General features: G+C 41.8%; 1 protein-coding gene across 2 annotated transcripts in view; it reads right to left on the bottom strand.

Moving 5' to 3' along the window:
- LOC135212182 (T-cell immunomodulatory protein-like) overlaps positions 1 to 21927 on the bottom strand; it is a 178362-nt gene that overhangs the window by 110977 nt on the left and 45458 nt on the right. Inside the window, exon 3 of one of the 2 annotated variants that reach the window (XM_064245628.1) lies at positions 3720 to 4839. The exons of the other annotated variant lie outside the window; for it this stretch is intronic. Coding sequence (XP_064101698.1) covers positions 4324 to 4839 — 516 coding nt within the window. The 3' untranslated portion in view covers positions 3720 to 4323. Of the gene's footprint in view, positions 1 to 3719; positions 4840 to 21927 lie in introns of those variants that run through there. 2 annotated transcript variants of the gene reach the window in all.

The raw sequence follows: 21927 nt of genomic DNA, 5'->3' as shown, positions 1-21927 counted from the left end.
ATTTTTGCACTTATCGTTATTTATATGAAAATATTTCAAAACTGATAAAGCTACAACCATGGGTTTGGTTTTTTAGTTGTATTCTACATGAAAATTGCGCCAGATTTCCATATATAAAACTTTTATTTTGTAACGGCTAATTTTAAAATGGTGCAAACATTTTGACAATCGCATGAAAAAATTTATCGGAAGAGTTACCGCGCAGACGTAAGGGAAAAAAACAAAAAAACAAAAAAAAAACAAAAAGTTTGTTTTTTCATAAATTCACCATAAATCGAAATATTGTGTTAGACTTCCAATTCATTGCAAAATGAAGGTAAAATGATTGAATATTACTAGAATATAAGAGTTTTAGCTTACAATTGCGTTTTTTCGACCAATTTGGTAGAGTCAAAGTGACCGAAGGTTGAAATTTTGGCACCTTATCGTTATTTATATGAAAATATTTCAAAACTGATAAAAGCTACAATCATGAATATTTTTTTGTTGTATTCTACATGAAATTGCACACATTTTCATATATAATACTCCATGTAACGGATAATATAAAATGGTGCAAAAATTATGTCAAAGTGACGAAATAATTTTTGAGATGTCACTGATACTTTTTAGTGCGATAAGAAAGAAATTTGCGCTAGAGCGCCTGCGTAACGATTGTAAACAAAACAACGCCTTGATCCGTGAACTCCCAGCATCCCCCAAGGCGCGTGAATCAAAAGTTTTCGGCTGGTAGTCCTATAAGTATTTTTCCGCGAATTTAAAAAAAAACTTTTTTGAGTCGACGTATAATACGTCCAATCGGCATACGGGAGACATTTTGACTCGACGTTTAATACGTCCAATCGGCGTAAGAGGGTTAAGTACTTCAAGAGTAACTGGTCAGAAGTCAACAAGTAGCTTTTTTCATAAACTGTTTCCCTACCACAAAATGTTCACTTATAAAAATGTTTATAGTAAGTTGTATTTTCCTCAGTAAAAAAACTAAATCCTTCTATCTAGGAAAATCCTTGGCACGAGCAGGAGTGGTTATTAAACTTGGTAACAAGGTTACAAAGCATAATTCAGGCATAACCTAAAGTATAAACAATTAGTGTCAGTGTTGAAATATGTTGGTCCCTACTCTTTTCAACATCATAGGTAATGCAGGTGCTGATAAAACAACTAAAGCTGCACCTACTATGAATGACTTTATCAAATGTAACCATCCTGGTCAGCAATAAAGCAATGGAAAACTCATCTTTTATAATAAATGGTAGACTTTATGGAATTATGAATCTGATGGCAACATGAAACCAATACGAATACTACTACCATTTGAGTAATTTTGTCTTTCTGCTTTAAATGGCCAGGCCCACCAATTTCACCCATGGATAACTGACAAAAAGCCCCCATTGCCAATTTCCCATATGAATGGAATACAGAGCAATACCACCAATTATACCTACAGGCATCCCCAGGTTACGACATGGGGTCCGTTCGAGACGCATTGTAAGCCTAAAATCGTCGTAAGCCGGAACATCGTCACAAATCCTAAGAAAACCTTACTTTTAATGCTTTAGGTGCATTCAAAACTATGTAAACTGCATTCTTACTGCATTTTCATCAAAAAAAACCTTCAAATATTGATTATTTTGCACTTTTGGCATCATATTTCTTCTGACAGATCAGCGTTGTAGGCGCCGTAACCCTGGAAATAATTTCTGATGAATATACAGGCAGTCCCCAGGTTACGACGGGTTCGGCTTGCGACGTTCCGAGGTTAAGGCGCTTTTCAATTATATTCATCAGAAATTATTTCCAGGGTTACGACACGTTCCAAGGTTACGACGCCTACAAAGCTGATCTGGCACAAGAAATATGATACCAAATATGCAAAATAATCAATATTTGAAGGTTTTTTTTTAAGCAAAATGCAATCAGAATGCAATTTACATAGTTTTTAATGCACCCCAAAAACATTAAAAGTAAGGTTTTCTTAGGATTTTTTATGATGTTTCGGCTTACGACGATTTTCGGGTTACAACGCATCTCAAGAACAGAACCCCCGTCATAACCCGGGGACTGGCTATAATTGAAAAGTGCCTTAACCTCGGAACGTCGTAAGCCGAACCCGTCATAAGCCGAACACGCCGTAAGCCGAACCCCTCATAACCCAAGGACTGCCTGTAATTGATGTGAAAGAAAATGCACCAATTCAGGAATTTTTGGAATTTCATAAGTTATTAAATTTCATAATTTATCGAATTATTAAATTTTTAACTCTGTGGTCTAGTAAGCCTGGACTTGACAACAGCCAGAAGCAAAGTGGAGTGCAAAATGATAATTAGGTGGGCTTCCCACTGCCTGTTTGTAGTTTACTACTTTGTCAATAAGTTTGAATTCCAGCTCATGTTCGCAAGCTAAATCCTACATACAGAACCTCAGGTTAGTATTTGGTGTAGGAACAAAGCTACTTTTTTTTTTTTCTTTTTTTTAGAAATGTATATGGCATCTCAAAACCCAAGGGTCACCAACTCAAATGTCATAGCTTAAATGGTTGCATATGAGGTCCCATTTCAGTGGTACAACTTCACAATAATAGCATGAAAAAAGAAAATAGGTGGCTAATCCCCTGAAAGGCAATACAGTAAACCCCTGGTATTCGCAGGGGTTAAGGATCAGAACTGCCCGCAAATAGCTGAAATTCACCAAATTGAGACTCCTCCCCAAAATGCTTCAACTGTATTTTAATAGTTCAAACATCAAATATATCTTAATCTATCATCCTAAAACACTTTAACATCATTTTCGAGTCACCTTACAACATTGCCCCTATAATACTGTACTATATGTCTTACAACTATGCGTGAAAACTCCTACAACTGTTATTCTTTCAGTGACGCACACTTTCTTTCATACAGTAATCAAGTCTTACCATTTTCTTCTAATGTAGATAGAGATAACATTGGTATATCATTCGGTGAACTTACAAGAAAAATTCATATCATTGATATTTTACAAGTTTACAATAACATTAATATCTAAAAATTATTAAATAATTTTCATTTTACTAAGTTTACATTAATATTAATATTTGAAAATTAGTAAATAATTTTTATTTTACTAAGTTTACATTAATATTAATATTTGAAAATTAGCAAATAATTTTTTTATCATAAAAAATGTATTTAGTCATGAAAATAAGATGAAAATTTGTGAATATTTTAGATATGTTCTACAAAAAAATCCACAAATAGGCAAATTTTCCATGAATTATTTATTTATGTTCCACAGAATTATTTGCACATAAGTGCATCCGTGAATCCTGAACCTCCAATAGTCAGGGGTCAACTGTGTTCCCACTCAACAAAATAAAGCCACCACTCAGGCATTACCAAATAACCAAACAGTAAACAACTTACTTTCTGGCAAAACAGTTAAAATACATTGTGAATGTTTTAAAATTAGAATTTATTTGTCTACATATACTAGGCATCTTTTACATATTTCTATTATGTACTATATTACATAAGCATTTCATCATTTTCAATATACAATAAATACATAGCAAATTCTAAACTAAATCCTTTATCACCGTTAAACTGATTAGGTTGTATGTGAATTATAGTAGAATGAAACCAATATAGAAGTATTAAACCAATAGGCTATTCATTGTGGTTAATCGCGATATTCCTGCACATGACATTTTAAAAATCAAGAGCCTACAGCCTTAGACCAAGCCTAAAATCAAGAATAACCTTACAAAATTTTACATGCACAATCACAGCAAAATAATGCTATATGGGTATATTATATCAAGAATGCAAATGCTCTTTCTAGATGCTTCCATTTTCACTCAATTTCATAACAAAATATCATAATAAGAGTTATCAGGAAGAAAAATTACTTCAGAACTCTATGATCCATGCCCTAGGTTCAAAGTTCAGGTTTCAGAGTTCTGCACTACAACTGATGACTTAATCAACCACATGGTTTCCACAACAATATCTTTCAAACAACCAGTCAGTAAATCAACTTAATTCAGACACTGGCATGAAAAATATCCCTAAAAAATTATATAAATATTCAAAAGGAATAACAGCATTACACTCTTATGCAATTTCCATGACCCAAGGTAATCCAAAAGCAATAACAACTGGATAAAAAATTGTCTACAGATACAGCTGTATTTATAAAAAATAACCACTGCTTTGTAAAAAGGATATTTTTCAAGAACTCTTCAAAGCAGAAAGACAGAATAAATATTTAAAACACACAAGTCAGCTGTTACGGTTTTTGTTACCTAAGGTCAAAATGTTCTGGGTAATGAAATAACACATATCATTACATAGCATCAAAATGGAATTTATGAGCCTCCTGTTGCTTTTCTCTCTTATCCTGTTGCTTCTCCCTGTGATGTAGTATGCCAATAATGGCTGCAACAAAGAGACAAGTTCCAATAAGAGCACCTGCTGTCATTAGCATTGCTTTGCTGGGTGTTATGAACAACTTACTCACCCACTGATCAGGGTTTTCCATTGGGTAAGGAATGACAATCAGCTGAGAGTTGGGAATAATTTGAGTGAAACTGCTAGTCAATGTTATTGAATTATTTCCACGAGGTATACCAACTTTCATAACTTCGACAAAATTCCAGTTGCGTCCAAGGCCAAACACAGTGTAAGGAAGCTGTAAGGAGTGATGAGCAGACTGGTGAAGTTGCGTTGCTTTGGAGCACTGGTTACTCCCAGTTGCAGTTGTAATAGAATATGTAATAGAAGGACCTGGTTGATTTGTCCCATAAGCAATGTTATTCAAGGCACAATCCTCACCATAGCAGCGACCAGTAGGGATAAGAACCTGTACAAAACAAATAAATGTCAAATTACAAAATATAAAACAAATTAATAAAATTGTAGCTATTTGCTCTGATTATATATAAGACCTAACAAAGATATGTAAATTTAAACAAAAAATGAAGAAATACGTACAGTACTATAAACATAGGAAATACTGAAGTCTTCCAAGAAATGGTTAGGTCAAAACACAGAAAGCAGCAAGGCATAATCATGAACTTGCCATCAGACAGCTTTCAGTTGCCATAGATGCAAACACCCAAGTTGTTTACACCATGAAGACAGATGCCTAGCAATGAATGTCTGATAAATTCTTTTAACTGTCAAATAGCATAAAATACATTTTATAAATAGAGAACCTACACATAATGCTAACTACTAAATAATGAAATGACCAGCCTTACTACTTTTACATTTTGTAAAATGATATCAAGGTTTCTTCCAGGAGAATGTATTATTTTAACAATTAATTTCTTTTGTTACTGGCTCCTCTTCAAATAAAAATCTAAAGGTTAGATTAGACATCTAACTAGATTTACATTATCACTTGAAGTGGCTCCAATTACAGAAGAAATAAAATTATGAAAAATTGTGTGCTTTTTCATTTCTGTGATTTGTATTTTTCCTAGGTAAACAAACCTATTTAAATAGGAAAGCTGGAAAATGCAGCTGAGCAGCTGAAATGTGTAACCTGGTGGTGAATGGGAGTGAGTGGGCAATACCCCTCACATATGCCATCACCAAATACTTTTTCCTTCAGCCTAAAAAACAAATTGAGGAGGTTGAGGTGGGCACTATGATCAAAGGTTCCTGTATGTATATATCAAGGTTCTTACCTGGACACCACCTACTGACAAACAGTTTCCGCTCCCAAGGCTACTGCAAGTTAGGGGTCTTCCTAATGAAAATATAGCTCACACACACAAACATATAACTGGGAAAAAGAAAACAAGAGGAGAGTAAATGACAGTTGGGCAAAGAAGCGTAGAGATGTCTTTAAACAATGGCGGCCAAAAGCAAAGTGGAGTGCAGACTGACAAGTGGTCAGGGCTTTGCAGTGACTTAAACCTCTCCAAGATGTGATAATACTTTTAAATTTTCACTTTCTTTTGCTGAGGTGGATTCTACTGTCAGTTTCTTCGACCTTCAGATGATATCTTAGGCTCTCTGCCACAACACTTTTAACAATGCCTCTGTACTCATCAAAAGGTCAAATACTTATCATAAAAAGTTTGGAATATTTCTAGTCCTATTTCACAGACATTTAGGGTCAATTTTCCTTTGCTCCGTGCTGGAGCATAGGGCTCCAGTGTAATTACACTATGTTTCTTAGCCTTTTCCAAATACAAATTGTCAGAGGAGGGTGCCACAGTCATATTCTGTGTCAAAACTGTTCATCAAAGGGTCCAGGAGTAATTGATTCTCTTACTATTCATGAAGATCAAATATAAAAAAAATGTTATCTGAAAATCTTTAAAAGATATATCAGCCTTTCATTGGGTTTACTTTACAACAAATTGAACAAATAGAATGTGGATAGACACAATACAATCCTGAACCCTGCAAAGTGAACAAATTGAAATAAAATTTATCTAAATGCATGACATAAGTGTCCACACAACTGTCACACCTTAAAATACCTTCCATAAAGGTCAAAGGAGACCCACATCCATCTTACAAGGGGTTAAAAAAATACCTACCTGTTACTTCCATTCCCTAAATGAACACCATATCCTTTGGAAAATTGAATTTCAAGTCAATGGCCCCTGTGATGGGCTTGTTCCATATACGTAGGGCGTCATCTTCTGAATAAATAATAATAATAAAAATAATAATAATAATAATAATTATTAATAATAATAATAATAATAACAACCCCACACTATAAATACCACCCAGTCAAATTACAGGACTGTGATGGAGCAAAAAAAAAGAAAAAAAATTAATAATAATAAATAATAATAATAATAATAATAATAATAATAATAATAATAATAATAATAATAATAATAATAATAATAATAATAATAATAATAATAATAATAATAATAAGCTGTATGGTAAGAGCATCAAGGAAATAGATACCCTAATCCAGACTGTAAGGATTGTATCTGGGGACATCAGGATGGAGTTTGGAATAGAAAAATGCGACTTAGTCAACATACAAAAAGGCAAAGTAACGAGAACTGAAGGGATAAAGCTACCAGATGGGAGCAACATCAAACACATAGATGAGATGGGATACAAATACCTGGGAATAATGGAAGGAGGGGATATAAAATACCAAGAGATGAAGGACACGATCAGGAAAGAATATATGCAGAGACTCAAGGCGATACTCAAGTCAAAACTCAACACCGGAAATATGATAAAAGCCATAAACACATGGGCAGTGCCAGTAATCAGATACAGCGCAGGAATAGTGGAATGGACGAAGGCAGAACTCCACAGCATAGATCAGAAAACCAGGAAACATATGACAATACACAAAGCACTACACCCAAGAGCAAATACGGACAGACTATATATAACACGAAAGAAAGGAGGGAGAGGACTGCGTCACATCGAGAACAGAGCACTGGGGCAATATCTGAAAACTAGTGAAGACGAGTGGCTCAAGAGTGCATGGGAAGAAGGACTAATAAAAATAGACGAAGACCCAGAAATATACAGAGACAGGAGAAGGACAGACAGAACAGAGGACTGGCACAACAAACCAATGCATGGACAATACATGAGACAGACTAAAGAACTAGCCAGCGATGACACATGGCAATGGCTACAGAGGGGAGAGCTCAAGAAGGAAACTGAAGGAATGATAACAGCGGCACAAGATCAGGCCCTAAGAACCAGATATGTTCAAAGAACGATAGACGGAAATAACATCTCTCCCATATGTAGGAAGTGCAATACGAAAAATGAAACCATAAACCACATAGCAAGCGAATGCCCGGCACTTGCACAGAACCAGTACAAAAAGAGGCATGATTCAGTGGCAAAAGCCTTCCACTGAAGCCTGTGCAAGAAACATCAGCTACCTTGCAGTAATAAGTGGTACGAGCACCAACCTGAGTGAGTGATAGAAAACGATCACGCAAAGATCCTCTGGGACTATGGTATCAGAACGGATAGGGTGATACGTGCAAACAGACCAGACGTGACGTTGATTGACAAAGTCAAGAAGAAAGTATCACTCATTGATGTCACAATACCATGGGACACCAGAGTTGAAGAGAAAGAGAGGGAAAATATGGATAAGTATCAAGATCTGAAAATAGAAATAAGAACGATATGGGATATGCCAGTGGAAATCGTACCCATAATCATAGGAGCACTGGGCACGATCCCAAGATCCCTGAAAAGGAATCTAGAAAAACTAGAGGCTGAAGTAGCTCCAGGACTCATGCAGAAGAGTGTGATCCTAGAAACGGCACACATAGTAAGAAAAGTGATGGACTCCTAAGGAGGCAGGATGCAACCCGGAACCCCACACTATAAATACCACCCAGTCGAATTGGCGGACTATGATAGAGCAAAAAAAAAAAATAATAATAATAACATACCAACCAGAAAAGACTATACAGCCAACTAAGAGGGGAAGACAACCACCAAGAAATTCCTGAAGCCGAACCAAGTTAGAGACTCTGGGAAAACATATGGAGCAATCTGGTATCACACAACAAACATGCAACATGGCTCCAGGAAGTCAAGGAAGAAGAAAACAGGGAGAATAAACAGATTCACAGACACCAACTAAAGAAAATGCCAAACTGGAAAGCCGCAGGTCCCGATGAAGTCCATGGATACTGGCTCAAAAACTTCAAGGCCCTACACCCACGAATAGCAGAACAACTCCAGCATTGTATCTCAAATCACCATGCACCCAAATGGATGACCACAGGAAGAACATCCTTAGTACAAAAAGACAAGAGTAAGGGAAATATAGCCAGTAACTACAGGCCTATCACCTGCCTACCAATAATGTGGAAGTTACTAACAGGTATCATCAGCGAAAGGCTATACAACTACCTAGAGGATACAAAAACACATCCCCCACAAACAGAAAGGCTGCAGAAGGAAGTGTAGGGGCACAAAAGACCAGCTCCTGATAGACAAAATGGTAATGAAGAACAGTAAGAGAAGGAAAACCAACCTAAGCATGGCATGGATAGACTATAAAAAAGCCTTCGACATGATACACAAACATGGCTAATAGAATGCCTGAAAATATATGGGGCAGATGAAAACACCATCAGCTTCCTCAAAAATACAATGCGCAACTGGAATACAATACTTACAAGCTCTGGAATAAGACTAGCAGAGGTTAATATCAGGAGAGGGATCTTCCAGGCCGACTCACTGTCCCCACTACTCTTCGTAATAGCCATGATTCCCATGACAAAAGTACTGCAGAAGATGGATGCTGGGTACCAACTCAAGAAAAGAGGCAACAGAATCAACCATCTGATGTTCATGGACGACATCAAGCTGTATGGTAAGAGCATCAAGGAAATAGATACCCTAATCCAGACTGTAAGCATTGTATCTGGGGACATCTGGATGGAGTTTGGAATAGAAAAATGCACCTTAGTCAACATACAAAAAGGCAAGGTAACGAGAACTGAAGGGATAAATAAAAAGCTACCAGAATTGGGAGCAAACATCAAAAACACTAGATGAGAATGGGATAACGAATACCTGGGAATAATGGAAGGAGGGGATATAAAACACCAAGAGATGAAGGACACGATCAGGAAAGAATATATGCAGAGACTCAAGGCGATACTCAAGTCAAAACTCAACGCCAGAAATATGACAAAAGCCATAAACACATGGGCAGTGCCAGTAATCAGATACAGTGCAGGAATAGTGGAATGGACGAAGGCAGAACTTCGTAGCATAGATCAGAAAACCAGGAAAAATATGACAATACACAAAGCACTACACCCAAGAGCAAATATGGACAGACTATACACAACACGAAAGGAAGGAGGGAGAGGACTACGTCAACATTGAGAACAGAGCACTGGGGCAATATCTGAAAACCAGTGAAGACGAGTGGCTCAAGAGTGTATGAGAAGGACTGATAAAAGTAGACGAAGACCCAGAAATATACAGAGACAGGAGAATGACAAACAGAACAGAGGAATGGCACAACAAACCAATGCATGGACAATACATGAGACAGACTAAAGAACTAGCCAGCGATGACACATGGCAATGGCTACAGAGGGGAGAGCTCAAGAAGGAAACTGAAGGAATGATAACAGCGGCACAAGATCAGGCCCTAAGAACCAGATATGTTCAAAGAACAATAGACGGAAATAACATCTCTCCCATATGTAGGAAGTGCAATACGAAAAATGAAACCATAAACCACATGGCAAGCGAATGCCCGGCACTTGCACAGAACCAGTACAAGAAGAGGCATGATTCAGTAGCAAAAGCCCTCCACTGGAGCCTGTGCAAGAAACATCAGCTACCTTGCAGTAATAAGTGGTACGAGCACCAACCTGAGGGAGTGATAGAAAACGATCACGCAAAGATCCTCTGGGACTATGGTATCAGAACAGATAGGGTGATATGTGCAAACAGACCAGACGTGACGTTGATTGACAAAGTCAAGAAGAAAGTATCACTCATTGATGTCGCAATACCATGGGACACCAGAGTTGAAGAGAAAGAGAGGGAAAAATGGATAAGTATCAAGATCTGAAAATAGAAATAAGAAGGATATGGGATATGCCAGAGGAAATTGTACCCATAACCATAGGAGCACTAGGCACAATCCCAAGATCCCTGAAAAGGAATCTAGAAAAACTAGAAGCTGAAGTAGCTCCTGGACTCATGCAGAAGAGTGTGATCCTAGAAACGGCGCACATAGTAAGAAAAAGTGATGGACTTCCTAAGGAGGCAGATGCAACCCGGAACCCCACACTATAAATGCCACCCAGTCGAATTGGAGGACTGTGATAAAGCAAAAAAAAAAAAAAAAAAACAAAAAAAAAAAAAAAAAAAAAAATAATAATAATAATAATAATCAGTCTTTCCAACAAAAGCCATGATAAGAGTTCACAGCAGCAGAAACATCTTAACAGCAGCAAAGCAAACAAAGAAAAAGTGAATGCCAGCTGTCAAGTGAATGGGTAGCTTACCAACCCCTCACTCATTTGGCCTTACTTAACCACCTTGTTAGCAAGTTTCAATAACCAGGCCAGCTGTTGCTGGGGGTATATCAATATAACACAGAGAGGTTTGTATTCTTGTAAGAACAAGTTTATCATCACAGGAATTTCCTTGAAAAATTAGTTATTACTTTAAATTCATGAATGTGACTAAGCATAAGCTTTGGTAATAGGAACAACCACTAATTATTATCTGCTTTTTTCATACTGATGATGACAAAAGTTAAAACTAGCTGTTACACAAAGGAAAAATGTATCCAAGAAAATTCTCTGACAATAATAAGCATTAGTACCTATATGAGAAGTGTTGGGATGAAGTACTATATTGTGAGAGAATTTTTATTATGCAAATAAATAAAATGAAGACATGAAGTATGTTTTCCTTAGTAATGGCAATATCTGTATTTGATAATGAATATTAACATGATCAACCAGTACTTTTACACAGTACATACTATATGCTCTCATCTACAAATACATATCACAATTTTTGAAAGTAAATTGTATTCTTAAATTGTATTTTTCCTAACTATGCAAACCTGAGGTCCTTTACATGACGAATTACTTTCAGCGTAGCTGGAATTATGGCCGTTAAATTCTTGAACAAGGTGGTTAGGCAGTAACTACCATGTGGCAGGCGGGTAGGCCCTCCTGCCGGATGTGAAGACTCCACTTTGCCTTTCAGCCCAGGTTCAGATTGAGGGGTAATGTAAAGGACCTCAGGTTTGTAAAGTTAGGAAAAATACAATTTACTTTCAAAAATTGTGATTTGTTCCTACACAATATACAAACCCTCAGTCCTTTACATGAGGAAGACTCACTGATTGGTGGGAGGAATCTGAGTGAGCCTCTAGAACTGACTGGAGTTCAGCACACCTGGGCTATTCCTCCTGGTCGCAAGAGCAAGGATGAGTGCCCTGCCTCTGACAACTTGATCGGAGTATAGGAGCTGCATGATCAAGAGTCAGACTTCTGGGCCTTTTCGAAATGAGTGAGGAATCGTAACACATCCGAAAATGGGCTGGGAAGAATATTTAAGAGTCAGAGGCATTAATGCAAAGTTCTGGGAAGGGTTTGCATTATTGCCAGTCTCCTTCTTCCCCTTGCTAGAAGAAGAAGCAGGATTGCTTCTATGATTCTGATAAGAAAATAGAAAGGAAGCACTATGTGTAAGCTTACCGCATCAATCGCCCAACCAGCCAGTGTGAGTTCAAGTCCTATCCTCAACCCGAAGAAAGAGGAGTAGAAGGACGAGGTGGGGAAGGTGAGAGGCCATTCACTCTTGCATCCTTCTTACCTCTAGAACCGCATACCATAGACGAGATGCAACTTGTCATTGAGAGTTGCCTGGTAGTCCATTCCATGTAGCAATGCGTTTGGCTAGATCTATCAAGCACAAAAAAGATACACTCGAGCATCTGCATTTTAACCGAAATGGGAGGGAAGAAAACCCTCCTATTTAGTGATAATGCACATGTTGCGGTGTTGTTGGGAAACAATACCACTAGTTATCTCAAAATCAAAACCAGTAACTCTTGGGAAGCCATAAAGGCTTTCCTGAGTTCCAGGTTAATTAAGAGAAGGTACTATTCGTCTGTCACATACCAGAAGAGTTAACTTACAGGTATGTGCCTACTACTCAGACAATGCAACTGATAACAGAAGCATGTCGCGAGAGAAATACTATACATAGTATAATTGTAGGTTCCTGTAAATTGCACTCCAGCCTAATTCTTCTCCATTCGAGGGACAAAAATCAGGACTAGAAGCAGACTGCCTTCATTCTCTAATGAAGAGAGCGAAGGTGAAGCTTTCCCAAAGGGAGACTTCTACGGTGATAAAAGGACACCGAAGACAACTAGTTCAAGCCGAACTGGTTGTTCCCAAATCAGTAGCACTGGAGAGGCATTAAAACCTCTCGGTGCTATCCATCCTGAACGGATAGACATATGTTCGGCAAGATCCTAAGATCGAACCAAAAACATAGTCTCTTGGGTTCGAATTCCGAGGAGTAGACTCCACAGAATTCCTCTTATTTCCTTGTTCATTCTGGTATAACCAGGAAGTAGAGGGGAAAAAAAGAGAGGAGGACTGACTGTTCTTGCCCGCTCTTCCCTAACTTGCGATGTTCTCACTCTGTTAAACTAAGCATTCAATCCTACAACCGTTTCATTCGCGCAAACACAAGCGAAAGTTGACCGGAGTTAAATGCTGTAAAAGCTGGCGAGAACTTACCACGTCTGACTATGTATCTATCTTCTCCATGATCAAACCTCATGAAGACGACTACACAGAGGACCTCCTCCTATCTCCTTAAGATGCCTTGTCCCGAGGGACAGCAACATCAATCTTGGCACCTGAAGAATAACCATTCCTGGCTTTCACAGGTAGGTCAGAGCCACCAACGCGGCTCTGTTCCTTCTCTTGTCCTGCGCCACTATCGTGATGGAGAAAAGACTGCCTATCACTGACTATGGATGTATGACCCGACGCAGCCCCAGTTCCATGAACCAGAGACAAGAGAACAAACCTGGGTTCGAACTCCTGGGGCTCCCGAGACACTATATTTATGGATAGCGTCCAGGTTCCCGTTCCAGAAGGAGCCAATTAATTCCTCCCCACGGAAAGGGTGCAGACTCTTAGAAGTCTTGAAGCGAGACTTCGCAAGGGGCGGAGAATACCTTCCTCTTCTTAAGACGTGGAAACCTTTGAAAAGGGAGGTTAGGAGGCGTCAGATGATGAAGACGAAAGACGATGACCCCTTGAAGACTCGCTGCAACACAGGAAAGGAGGGTGCTATCTCATGGCAAGGAACTGCACCGATCAAGAGCAGAGAGTTCATTCGTTAGAGACAAGCACTCAGATCGGCAGATCGAGTTGTCTGGTCGAGCCGAGCTGAGCGAACTGAGCCGATCAACACTACATAATTATGAGTGGTAATCATCAAAGAAGAACTATCACTTCTTCCCAATTAATTCTTCTCCTTCGAGGCCGAAGCTCTGAGAAGAAGAATAAGAGGGATTGTGTGTCTTCTGTCCTACGTGTTCAGACCCTAAGGTCCAATACACAAGGACAGTACTTGACCATTCACCCAGAAGGTGTTGCATGCAGTTCTAAGCTCTACATAACTCCAAAACAGACTCATCTGTACTGGTAAAGACTCGTCTCGCTATCCAAGTACTTGTGATAGTGAGCACTTGGCGGGCGTTAGAATTCATAAGAATTCTCACGCTTGGCGGGGAAAAACTCAACTCTTGTATGATAATAATCAGGCAAGCCTTTTCTCGCCCTCGTACTCGGCAATATGATGAAGCCGAGCACTCGGCAAGCTCCAACGAACCCAAGGGATCCAGGCGCTCGGCAAGATTCCCGATTATTGCAATAATCATTGGGAATACCCGTTGCCTGAGTGTTTGGAAATTTCAGATAACCAAGTCACGCTGCGAACGCTAGAAATTCCAAGGAATTTAATGGCTTAACGAGATTCCGACTTTCATAATGACAATTACTGGGAATGTCTGTCTCGACAGAGTGTTTGGAAATCACAGAAAACCATAACACTGAGAATGCCAGAAATTCCAAGGAATTCGAGCATTCGACGAGATTCCCAGTTATCGTAATAACAATTATCAGGAATTTTCGTCTCGCCCAAGTGTTTGCAGATCATAGAAGACCAAAACACTCGAAGAGTGCTAGAAATTCCAAAGAATTTTAAGCGCTCAGCGAGACCCCTGAATTTCGTCAAAAGAGTGGGGGGCCTCCTCAACTCCCATAAAAATCGAGGAGGAACGGGCATATAAGATCCTTCCTCAACAATGTGGACGTACACCCGGTAGGAGCCGAATTCTATGGGGAGCACTGTGCAGGATCCCTCCTATTCACCTTGCCCCTCCCGGCGTAGCCATAGGACGTAGAGGGAATAGGGGAGGATGACTGGATGCTCTCGCTCGCTTTGCTGGCAGAACTAGCAGGAGAAGCAAGTCATGGGCAACCATCAACCTGCAGTGATGGCCGCTCCACGAGTCTAGGAAAGCGTTCCTGTCCGGAGAAAACGCTTTCCCGAGGAGGGTTACAAAACTCTTGTGCAACAGGCAAACCGTCTGCCACCAAAGAGACTGGTCAGCCATGCGAACGTGACCGTCATCTGGGTGGGGCTGAGTGAGCACCTCACTGGAGAGGGAGAGTCACGTCAACCGCGGTGGTGGACGCTCAGCAAGTCTAGGAAAGCGTTATTGTTTGGAGAAAACGCTTTCCCAAGGAGGGTTATGAAACTCGTACGGCAGATGAAACGTCTGTCGCCACCGAGAATGGTCGGTCACGCAAACGTGACAGTCGTCTGGGTGGGGCTGAGCATGCAGCTGACTGGAGAGAGCTGATACCGTCCTCCAACTCGTCCAAGTCCTCGTCAAGGCCGAAACCTCTCAAGAGGACCGGATAGGGAGCCTCCACCAGTCTCTGCTTGTATGGTCCCGCGGGACCGTCATGTCAACCCTGGGAACCGAGCAATCACCACGAGAGCGATCACTGACAAGGCGCGAGTCACGTGAGCAACTCGCTCCTTTCTTCCACCCTGTGCTCGAGTCATGACTGTGAGCGAACTCAACGTCACCGACTCTGGATGCACGCGAATCTGAAGATTTACGTGCACTCGGGGACTTGCGAACAAGCGCCTGATACGGAACTAGTCTTAGGAGCAGAACCTCTTGGACTAGCAGCAGAAGTGCGCTTCTATGGTTCCCGACATGCTAGCCCCTGGGGACAGCGTGACGGTTCCCGTTCATGAAGGAATGGGAGAGTCAGCAGAAGACCCAACTGCCTCCTCAGTTTGAGGAGGCCGACCCTTAGAAGTCCCGTGACAACGCTTCTTAGGGGGGAGACTACCTTCTCCTTCTTCGACAAGGAGCCTTAGAAATCGAAGGGGTGGAGACTGATGAAAATACTATAATGATTTCGAAGAGGAGGAGGATGACACTTGACAAACTCTCTTCCTCTTCGATTTCTCCAAATTCTGCAAGACTTCTTCTACAGGATGAGGTATATTTACCATAAGGAATAATTAATAATCACAGGGCAGCGGCTAAGGCTTTGTCCAGTGACGTAACTCCAGGATAGCAGTGGTAAATGAATATGATTTCCAGCAGGGGATCAGTACACGCACTCGAAGACCAATATCACAGCATGCTACGAGTCACAGATACAATTCCAAGATTAGGATAACCAAAACAAAGAGCTATCCAACCATCTACTGCTGTAATCACTATCACCACAGTTAGCCTGTAAAAGAAAGAAAATATGATTTAAAGTAATAAGGATACTCCTCTTGCATCCAATGGCACCGCCATCCGAAATGAGAGATCCCCCAAACACCAACTACATGCTCTCTCTTCTACCTTCATCAGATAGCTAAGCAAAAGGATGAAGGATAAGAGATTTTACCCGTAAAAACAAAGAACAAATCTCTGAAGTTCCCCTCATTAATTCCCAAAGCATAAGCATAAATTTCAGATGAATACATGTCTCGTCCTCACGTTAAAGGGCAAAAATATGTACTACCAATAAAGATGTTGGCATACCTTGGTCGCTGACCCTCAACACAAAGTAGAAAGGCAGCTATCAAGGCTATCATAAAAAGTGGATTTGCATATCAATTATTAAACTGAATCAATTATTAATATCAAACACAGTACGTATATACATTTATTCAAAAAGTAAAAATTGAAAGATCCCACTGGGAAAATGATCAACGGCCAGTCAGCAAGAGCTCACAAAACTACGTCTTCATTGGAAGACGGCCGAAAGGAAAGTAGAGCGTTTACATCCAGTCAGGCGGGTAGGCACGGTAGTTACTGCCTAACCACCTTGTTCATGAATTTAACAGCCGTAATCCCTGCTACGCTGAAAGTAATCCCTCATGTAAAGGAGCGAAGGCTTGTATATCATGTAGGAACAATACACATAACCCAATCAAATTAACTGCTAGGCAATAAAATAACAAGCTAAAAGAAGTAGAATAATAACTAAACATAATTAACAATTCTTTAAAAAATATGATATTGTAATGATACAATTAAGTTTGTTCATACTTACCTGGCAGATATATATATAGCTGATAATTTCCGACGACCGACAGAATTTAAAACTTACGACACACGTAGTGGGAGTCAGGTGGTTAGTACCCATTCCCGCCGCTGGGAGGCGGTATCAGGAACCATTCCCATTTTCTATTCATAATTTTTATTTCCACTGTCTCCTGAGGGGAGGTGGGTGGCGGGTAATTAATTATATATATCTGCCAGGTAAGTATGAACAAACTTAATTGTATCATTACAATATCATTTTGTTCATGCAACTTACCTGTCAGATATATATATAGCTGAATCCCACCTTTGGTGGTGGGAGAGACAGAATAGAGGATTTAGGAAACACATATATGCAGATATTTGATATCTTGGTTCCTTACCTGTTAGCATAGCTGGCTTCGTGATTACTGCCACGTAAGTCTGCTTGTGCTACTAGAGTTGCCAGCAAGGTAGAGACCTATGAAGCTGGTGCACTCCAGATGATCTGTCAACAGGGGCGAGACCACGACGTGACTAGACCATGGACCATACTAATGAGGGCAACGAGACAAAAATACAACCACCTGGCTTAGTTTACCAAGGTATCCCACTTAACTAAGCTAATGGAAGGGAGACCCGCCCCAGGCGGTCACCCACAACCATAAAACACGAGTTAAAAACCCCCCTAATCCCCCTAAAGGATAGGATGACCGTGTTACCTCCTGCCCCCAAAACAGTGTCGGCAGCAATGTATGGTCCGAGGGAGAAGCAATTTTCGTATGTCACTTTCACCTCCCGCAGGTGTGTGAAGCGAACACCGAATTGCTTCTCCAAAATGTGGCATTCAAAATATCTTTGAGCGCCACATTTTTTGTGAAAAGCTACCGAAGTAGCAATAGCTCTCACCTCGTGAGCTTTCACTTTCAGAAGCTTCAAATCACTATCACTGCACTTATCATGCGCTTCTTTAATCGTATTCCTGATGAAGAACGCCAGTGCGTTTTTCGACATAGGAAGATCCGGTTTCCTCACTGAACACCACAAATTGTCAGATGAACCTCTGCAAGCTTTAGTCCTCTGCAGATAGAACTTTAGAGCCCTGACAGGACACAGGAATCTCTCACGTTCATTTCCCACTATATCTGACAACCCTTTGATTTCAAAGGTCCTCGGCCACGGGTTGGAAGGATTCTCGTTCTTTGCTAAGAACGTGGGACTTAAAGAACAAATCGCACTACTGTCTGAAAACCCAATCTGCTTGCTAATGGCCTATGAATTTCGCTAACCCTCTTCGCCGTCGCCAGAGCGGTTAGGAAGATCGTTTTCTTCGTCAGATTCCTGATAGAAACTGAATGAAGCGGTTCGAAGTGACTCGACATCAAATATTTGAGCACCACATCCAAGTTCCACGAGGGTACTTTAGGCTGGACGACCTTCTTAGTCTCGAACGATCTAATGAGATCATGAATGTCTTTATTATAATCACATCGAGTCCTCTGTGCCAAAGACTAAAGAAGCACGCTCCTGTAGCCTTTAATAGTTGGAACAGCCAACTTCACTTCCTCTCTCAGATAAAGAAGGAAGTCAGCTATCTGGCTCACAGAGGTTGTGGTGGAGGAAATGCCCTTCTTCCTGCACCAGGATCTGAAGACAGCCCACTTCGATTGGTACAGAGCGATTGAGGAGGGCCTCCTTGCGGTGGCAATCGCCTTCGCCACAGGTCTTGAAAAACCCCTCGCTCTGGCCAACTTCTTGATAGACTGAACGCAGTCAGACTCAGAGCGGGGAGGTTTTTGTGGTACCTCTCGAAGTGGGGCTGTCTGAGTAGATTCTTTCCTTCAAGGGCAGAGTCCTCGGAAAGTCTACCAGGAAGGGACATCACCTCTGTGAACAGTCGGCTGCCGGCCAGAAGGGGGCGATGAGTGTCATCCTCGCTCCTTCCGATGCCGCGAACTTCCTCATCACTTCCCCGAGGATCTTGAGCGGGGGAAAAGCGTATATGTCTAGACCCGACCAACTCCAAAGTAGGGCGTCTACTGCGACTGCGACTGCTCCCGGGTCCAGAACTGGGGAGCAATAGAGTTGAAGTCTTCTCGTCCTGGAAGTTGCGAAGACATCCACCTGTGGACAGCCCCACAGCGACTGGCAAACCTCTTGGTGAAGGGTCCACTCTGTCGGCAAAAGCTGTCCTCGTCGACTGAGAAGGTCCGCTCGAACATTTTGTACTCCTGACACGAACCTTGTCAGGATAGTGACTTCTTGCGCTTTCGCCCATAAAAGGAGTTCCTTTGCGATGGCAAACAGAGAAGGCGAGTGAGTTCCCCCTTGATTTCTTAGGTATGCCAGTGCTGTGGTGTTGTCCGAATTGATCTGAATGACTTTGCCGGATACTTCTTCCTGGAAGAACCTGAGAGCCAGGTAAATCGCTGACAGCTCTTTCAGATTGATGTGCCAGGACACCTGTTCCCCTCTCCAGGTGCCCGACACTTCTTTCCCTCCTAGTGTTGCTCCCCAACCCGTGGACGACGCGTCGGAAAACAACACTAGGTCGGGGTTCCGAAGTTTGAGGGAGAGCCCTTCTGCGAGCTTCCGTGGATCTGACCACCAACTTAGGTGATCCTTCACCTCTCTCGTTAAACACAAGATCGCCTCCAGATCTTGTTTGTTCTTCAACTGTTGGCTAGGAAGAATTGAAGAGGTCTGAGGTGCAGCCTTCCCAGAGAAACAAACTTCTCCAGTGAGGAAATGGTCCCCAGCAAACTCATCCATTCCCTCACCGAGCATGTTTCCTTCCCCAGAAAGGTCGCCACTTTTTCCAAGCATTGAAGTTGTCGCCCCTGGGACGGAAAAGCCCGAAAAGCCACTGAGTCCATCTGAATCCCCAGATAGACTAAAGATTGAGAAGGAGTCAAATGCGACTTTTCGAGGTTTACTAGAAGCCCCAGGGACTTCGCTAACGTCATTGTCGTGTGTAGGTCCTCCAGACACCGGTCCCGCGATGAAGCTCGAATAAGCCAGTCGTCTAGGTAGAGAGAGATCCTTATATTCTCCAGATGAAGCAGCCTTGCCACGTTCTTCATCAGAATGGTGAAAACCATCGGCGCTGTGGTCAGACCGAAGCAAAGTGCCCTGAATTGGAATACCTTCCCCTTCAGGACAAATCGCAGGTATTTCCCCTTGATTGGGGATGGATGGGGACGTTAAAATACGCGTCTTGGAGGTCTAGTGAGACCATCCAATCCCCCGGTCTTAAAGCTGACAGCACCGATTGAGGTGTCTCCATCTTGAATTTCTTCTTTATAACGAAGAGATTTAGGCTGCTGACATCGAGGACGGGTCGCACCCCCCCGAATGTTTTCGGCACCAGGAACAGACGGTTGTAAAAGCCTGGAGATTCCAGGTCGAAGACCTGTTCCACCGCTTGCTTCTTGATCATTTGTTCCAGCAGATCGAAAAGCACTTTCTGTTTCTCTCCTCGATAAGAGGGAGACAAATCCTTTGGTGTTGAGGATAGCGGGGGTGACTTCAAGAACGGGATCCTGTAACCTTTCCTCACAACATCCAGCGACCAAGGGTCGGCATCTCTCTCTTCCCAGGCTTTCGCGAACCGTAGAAGCCTGGCTCCTACCGGCGTCTGAAGGACTTCCAAATCACTTCCTACTCTTTGACGGAGCAGGGGTTTTCCCTCTGGAAGAGCCTCTTCCTTGGGATTGGCTGTTTTCGAGGAAGATCCAGCACGAAAGGGCTTCGGTTTTAGGCTTTCTTGGTAAACGAACTCCATAAGATGAAGCAGCTGCTGGCCTTCTAGAAGACTGAGCCAGAAGATCTTGCGTTGCCTTCTCCTGAAGGCTTGATGCTATGTCCTTAACCATAGTCTGGGGGAAGAGATGGTCTGAAAACGGAGCGAAAAGCAAGTCCGCCTTTTGCGCTGGAGAGACGGATTTGGCCGTGAAGTTACAGAAGAGTGCTCTCTTCTTGAGAATCCCCCGAGCTAAAGTGCGTAGCCAACTCCTCAGAACCATCCCTGACGGCCTTGTCCATACAAGAAAGTACACTGGACAGCTCCCCCAGACTAATAGTATCAGAACTCCTTGACCTGGCATCTAAAACTCCAAGACACCAGTCGAGAAAGTTGAAGACCTCTAGAGTCCTGAAGAGGCCTTTTAGATGAAAGTCGAACTCGTTATGGGTCCAAGTGACTTTTGATGAAGACAGAAGGGCTCTTCTGGAGGCGTCCACGATGCTCCCGAAATCACCTTGAGCAGAGGCTGGTAGTTTAACACCTACGTCCTCTCCCGTCTCATACCACATGCCTCCTTTACCGCAGAGTCTTGATGGCGGTAAAGCCAAAGAGGACTTTCCTGACGCTTTCCTCTTCTCCATCCACTCATGCTTCGTGGAAAGCGACTTCTTCATTTTAACGAACCCCGATGCCTTCGATGCTTTAAAAGAAGAGAATTGAGAAGGGGGAGTACGAGGGGCTTCCGGTTGAAAAGTTTCTCCAAACTCCGACTGTAGGAGACGCATCAAAACTTTATAGTCCGATGAGACAGGAGCTGGTTGCTGTTCTTCCTCTGCTTCTACTAAATTATCGCTAACTCCTTCCTCAGAAACTGGAGAAGTAGGAGGAAACTCTGAAGAAAATTGACGAACAGGAAGGGTTCCTTCATCCACCTGAACTTGCGTTGGTGAGGAACTGGTGTCCACCAGCGCGCGCTTGGCGTCCGAATCCACACGTTTGGCGCCGACAGGTGCGCGCTCGACATCTACTAACACACGCCTGGCGTCCACTGGCGCACACCGAGCGTCCACTAGTGCACGCTTGGCTTCCACTGGTGCGCGCCGAGC

The sequence above is a fragment of the Macrobrachium nipponense genome, chromosome 40 (genome assembly GCF_015104395.2).
Source record: "Macrobrachium nipponense isolate FS-2020 chromosome 40, ASM1510439v2, whole genome shotgun sequence".
In the NCBI taxonomy this organism is placed as follows: Eukaryota; Metazoa; Arthropoda; class Malacostraca; order Decapoda; family Palaemonidae; genus Macrobrachium; species Macrobrachium nipponense.
Note: the sequence above shows the minus strand (reverse complement) of the source record. Positions and strands in the feature narration are given on the sequence as shown.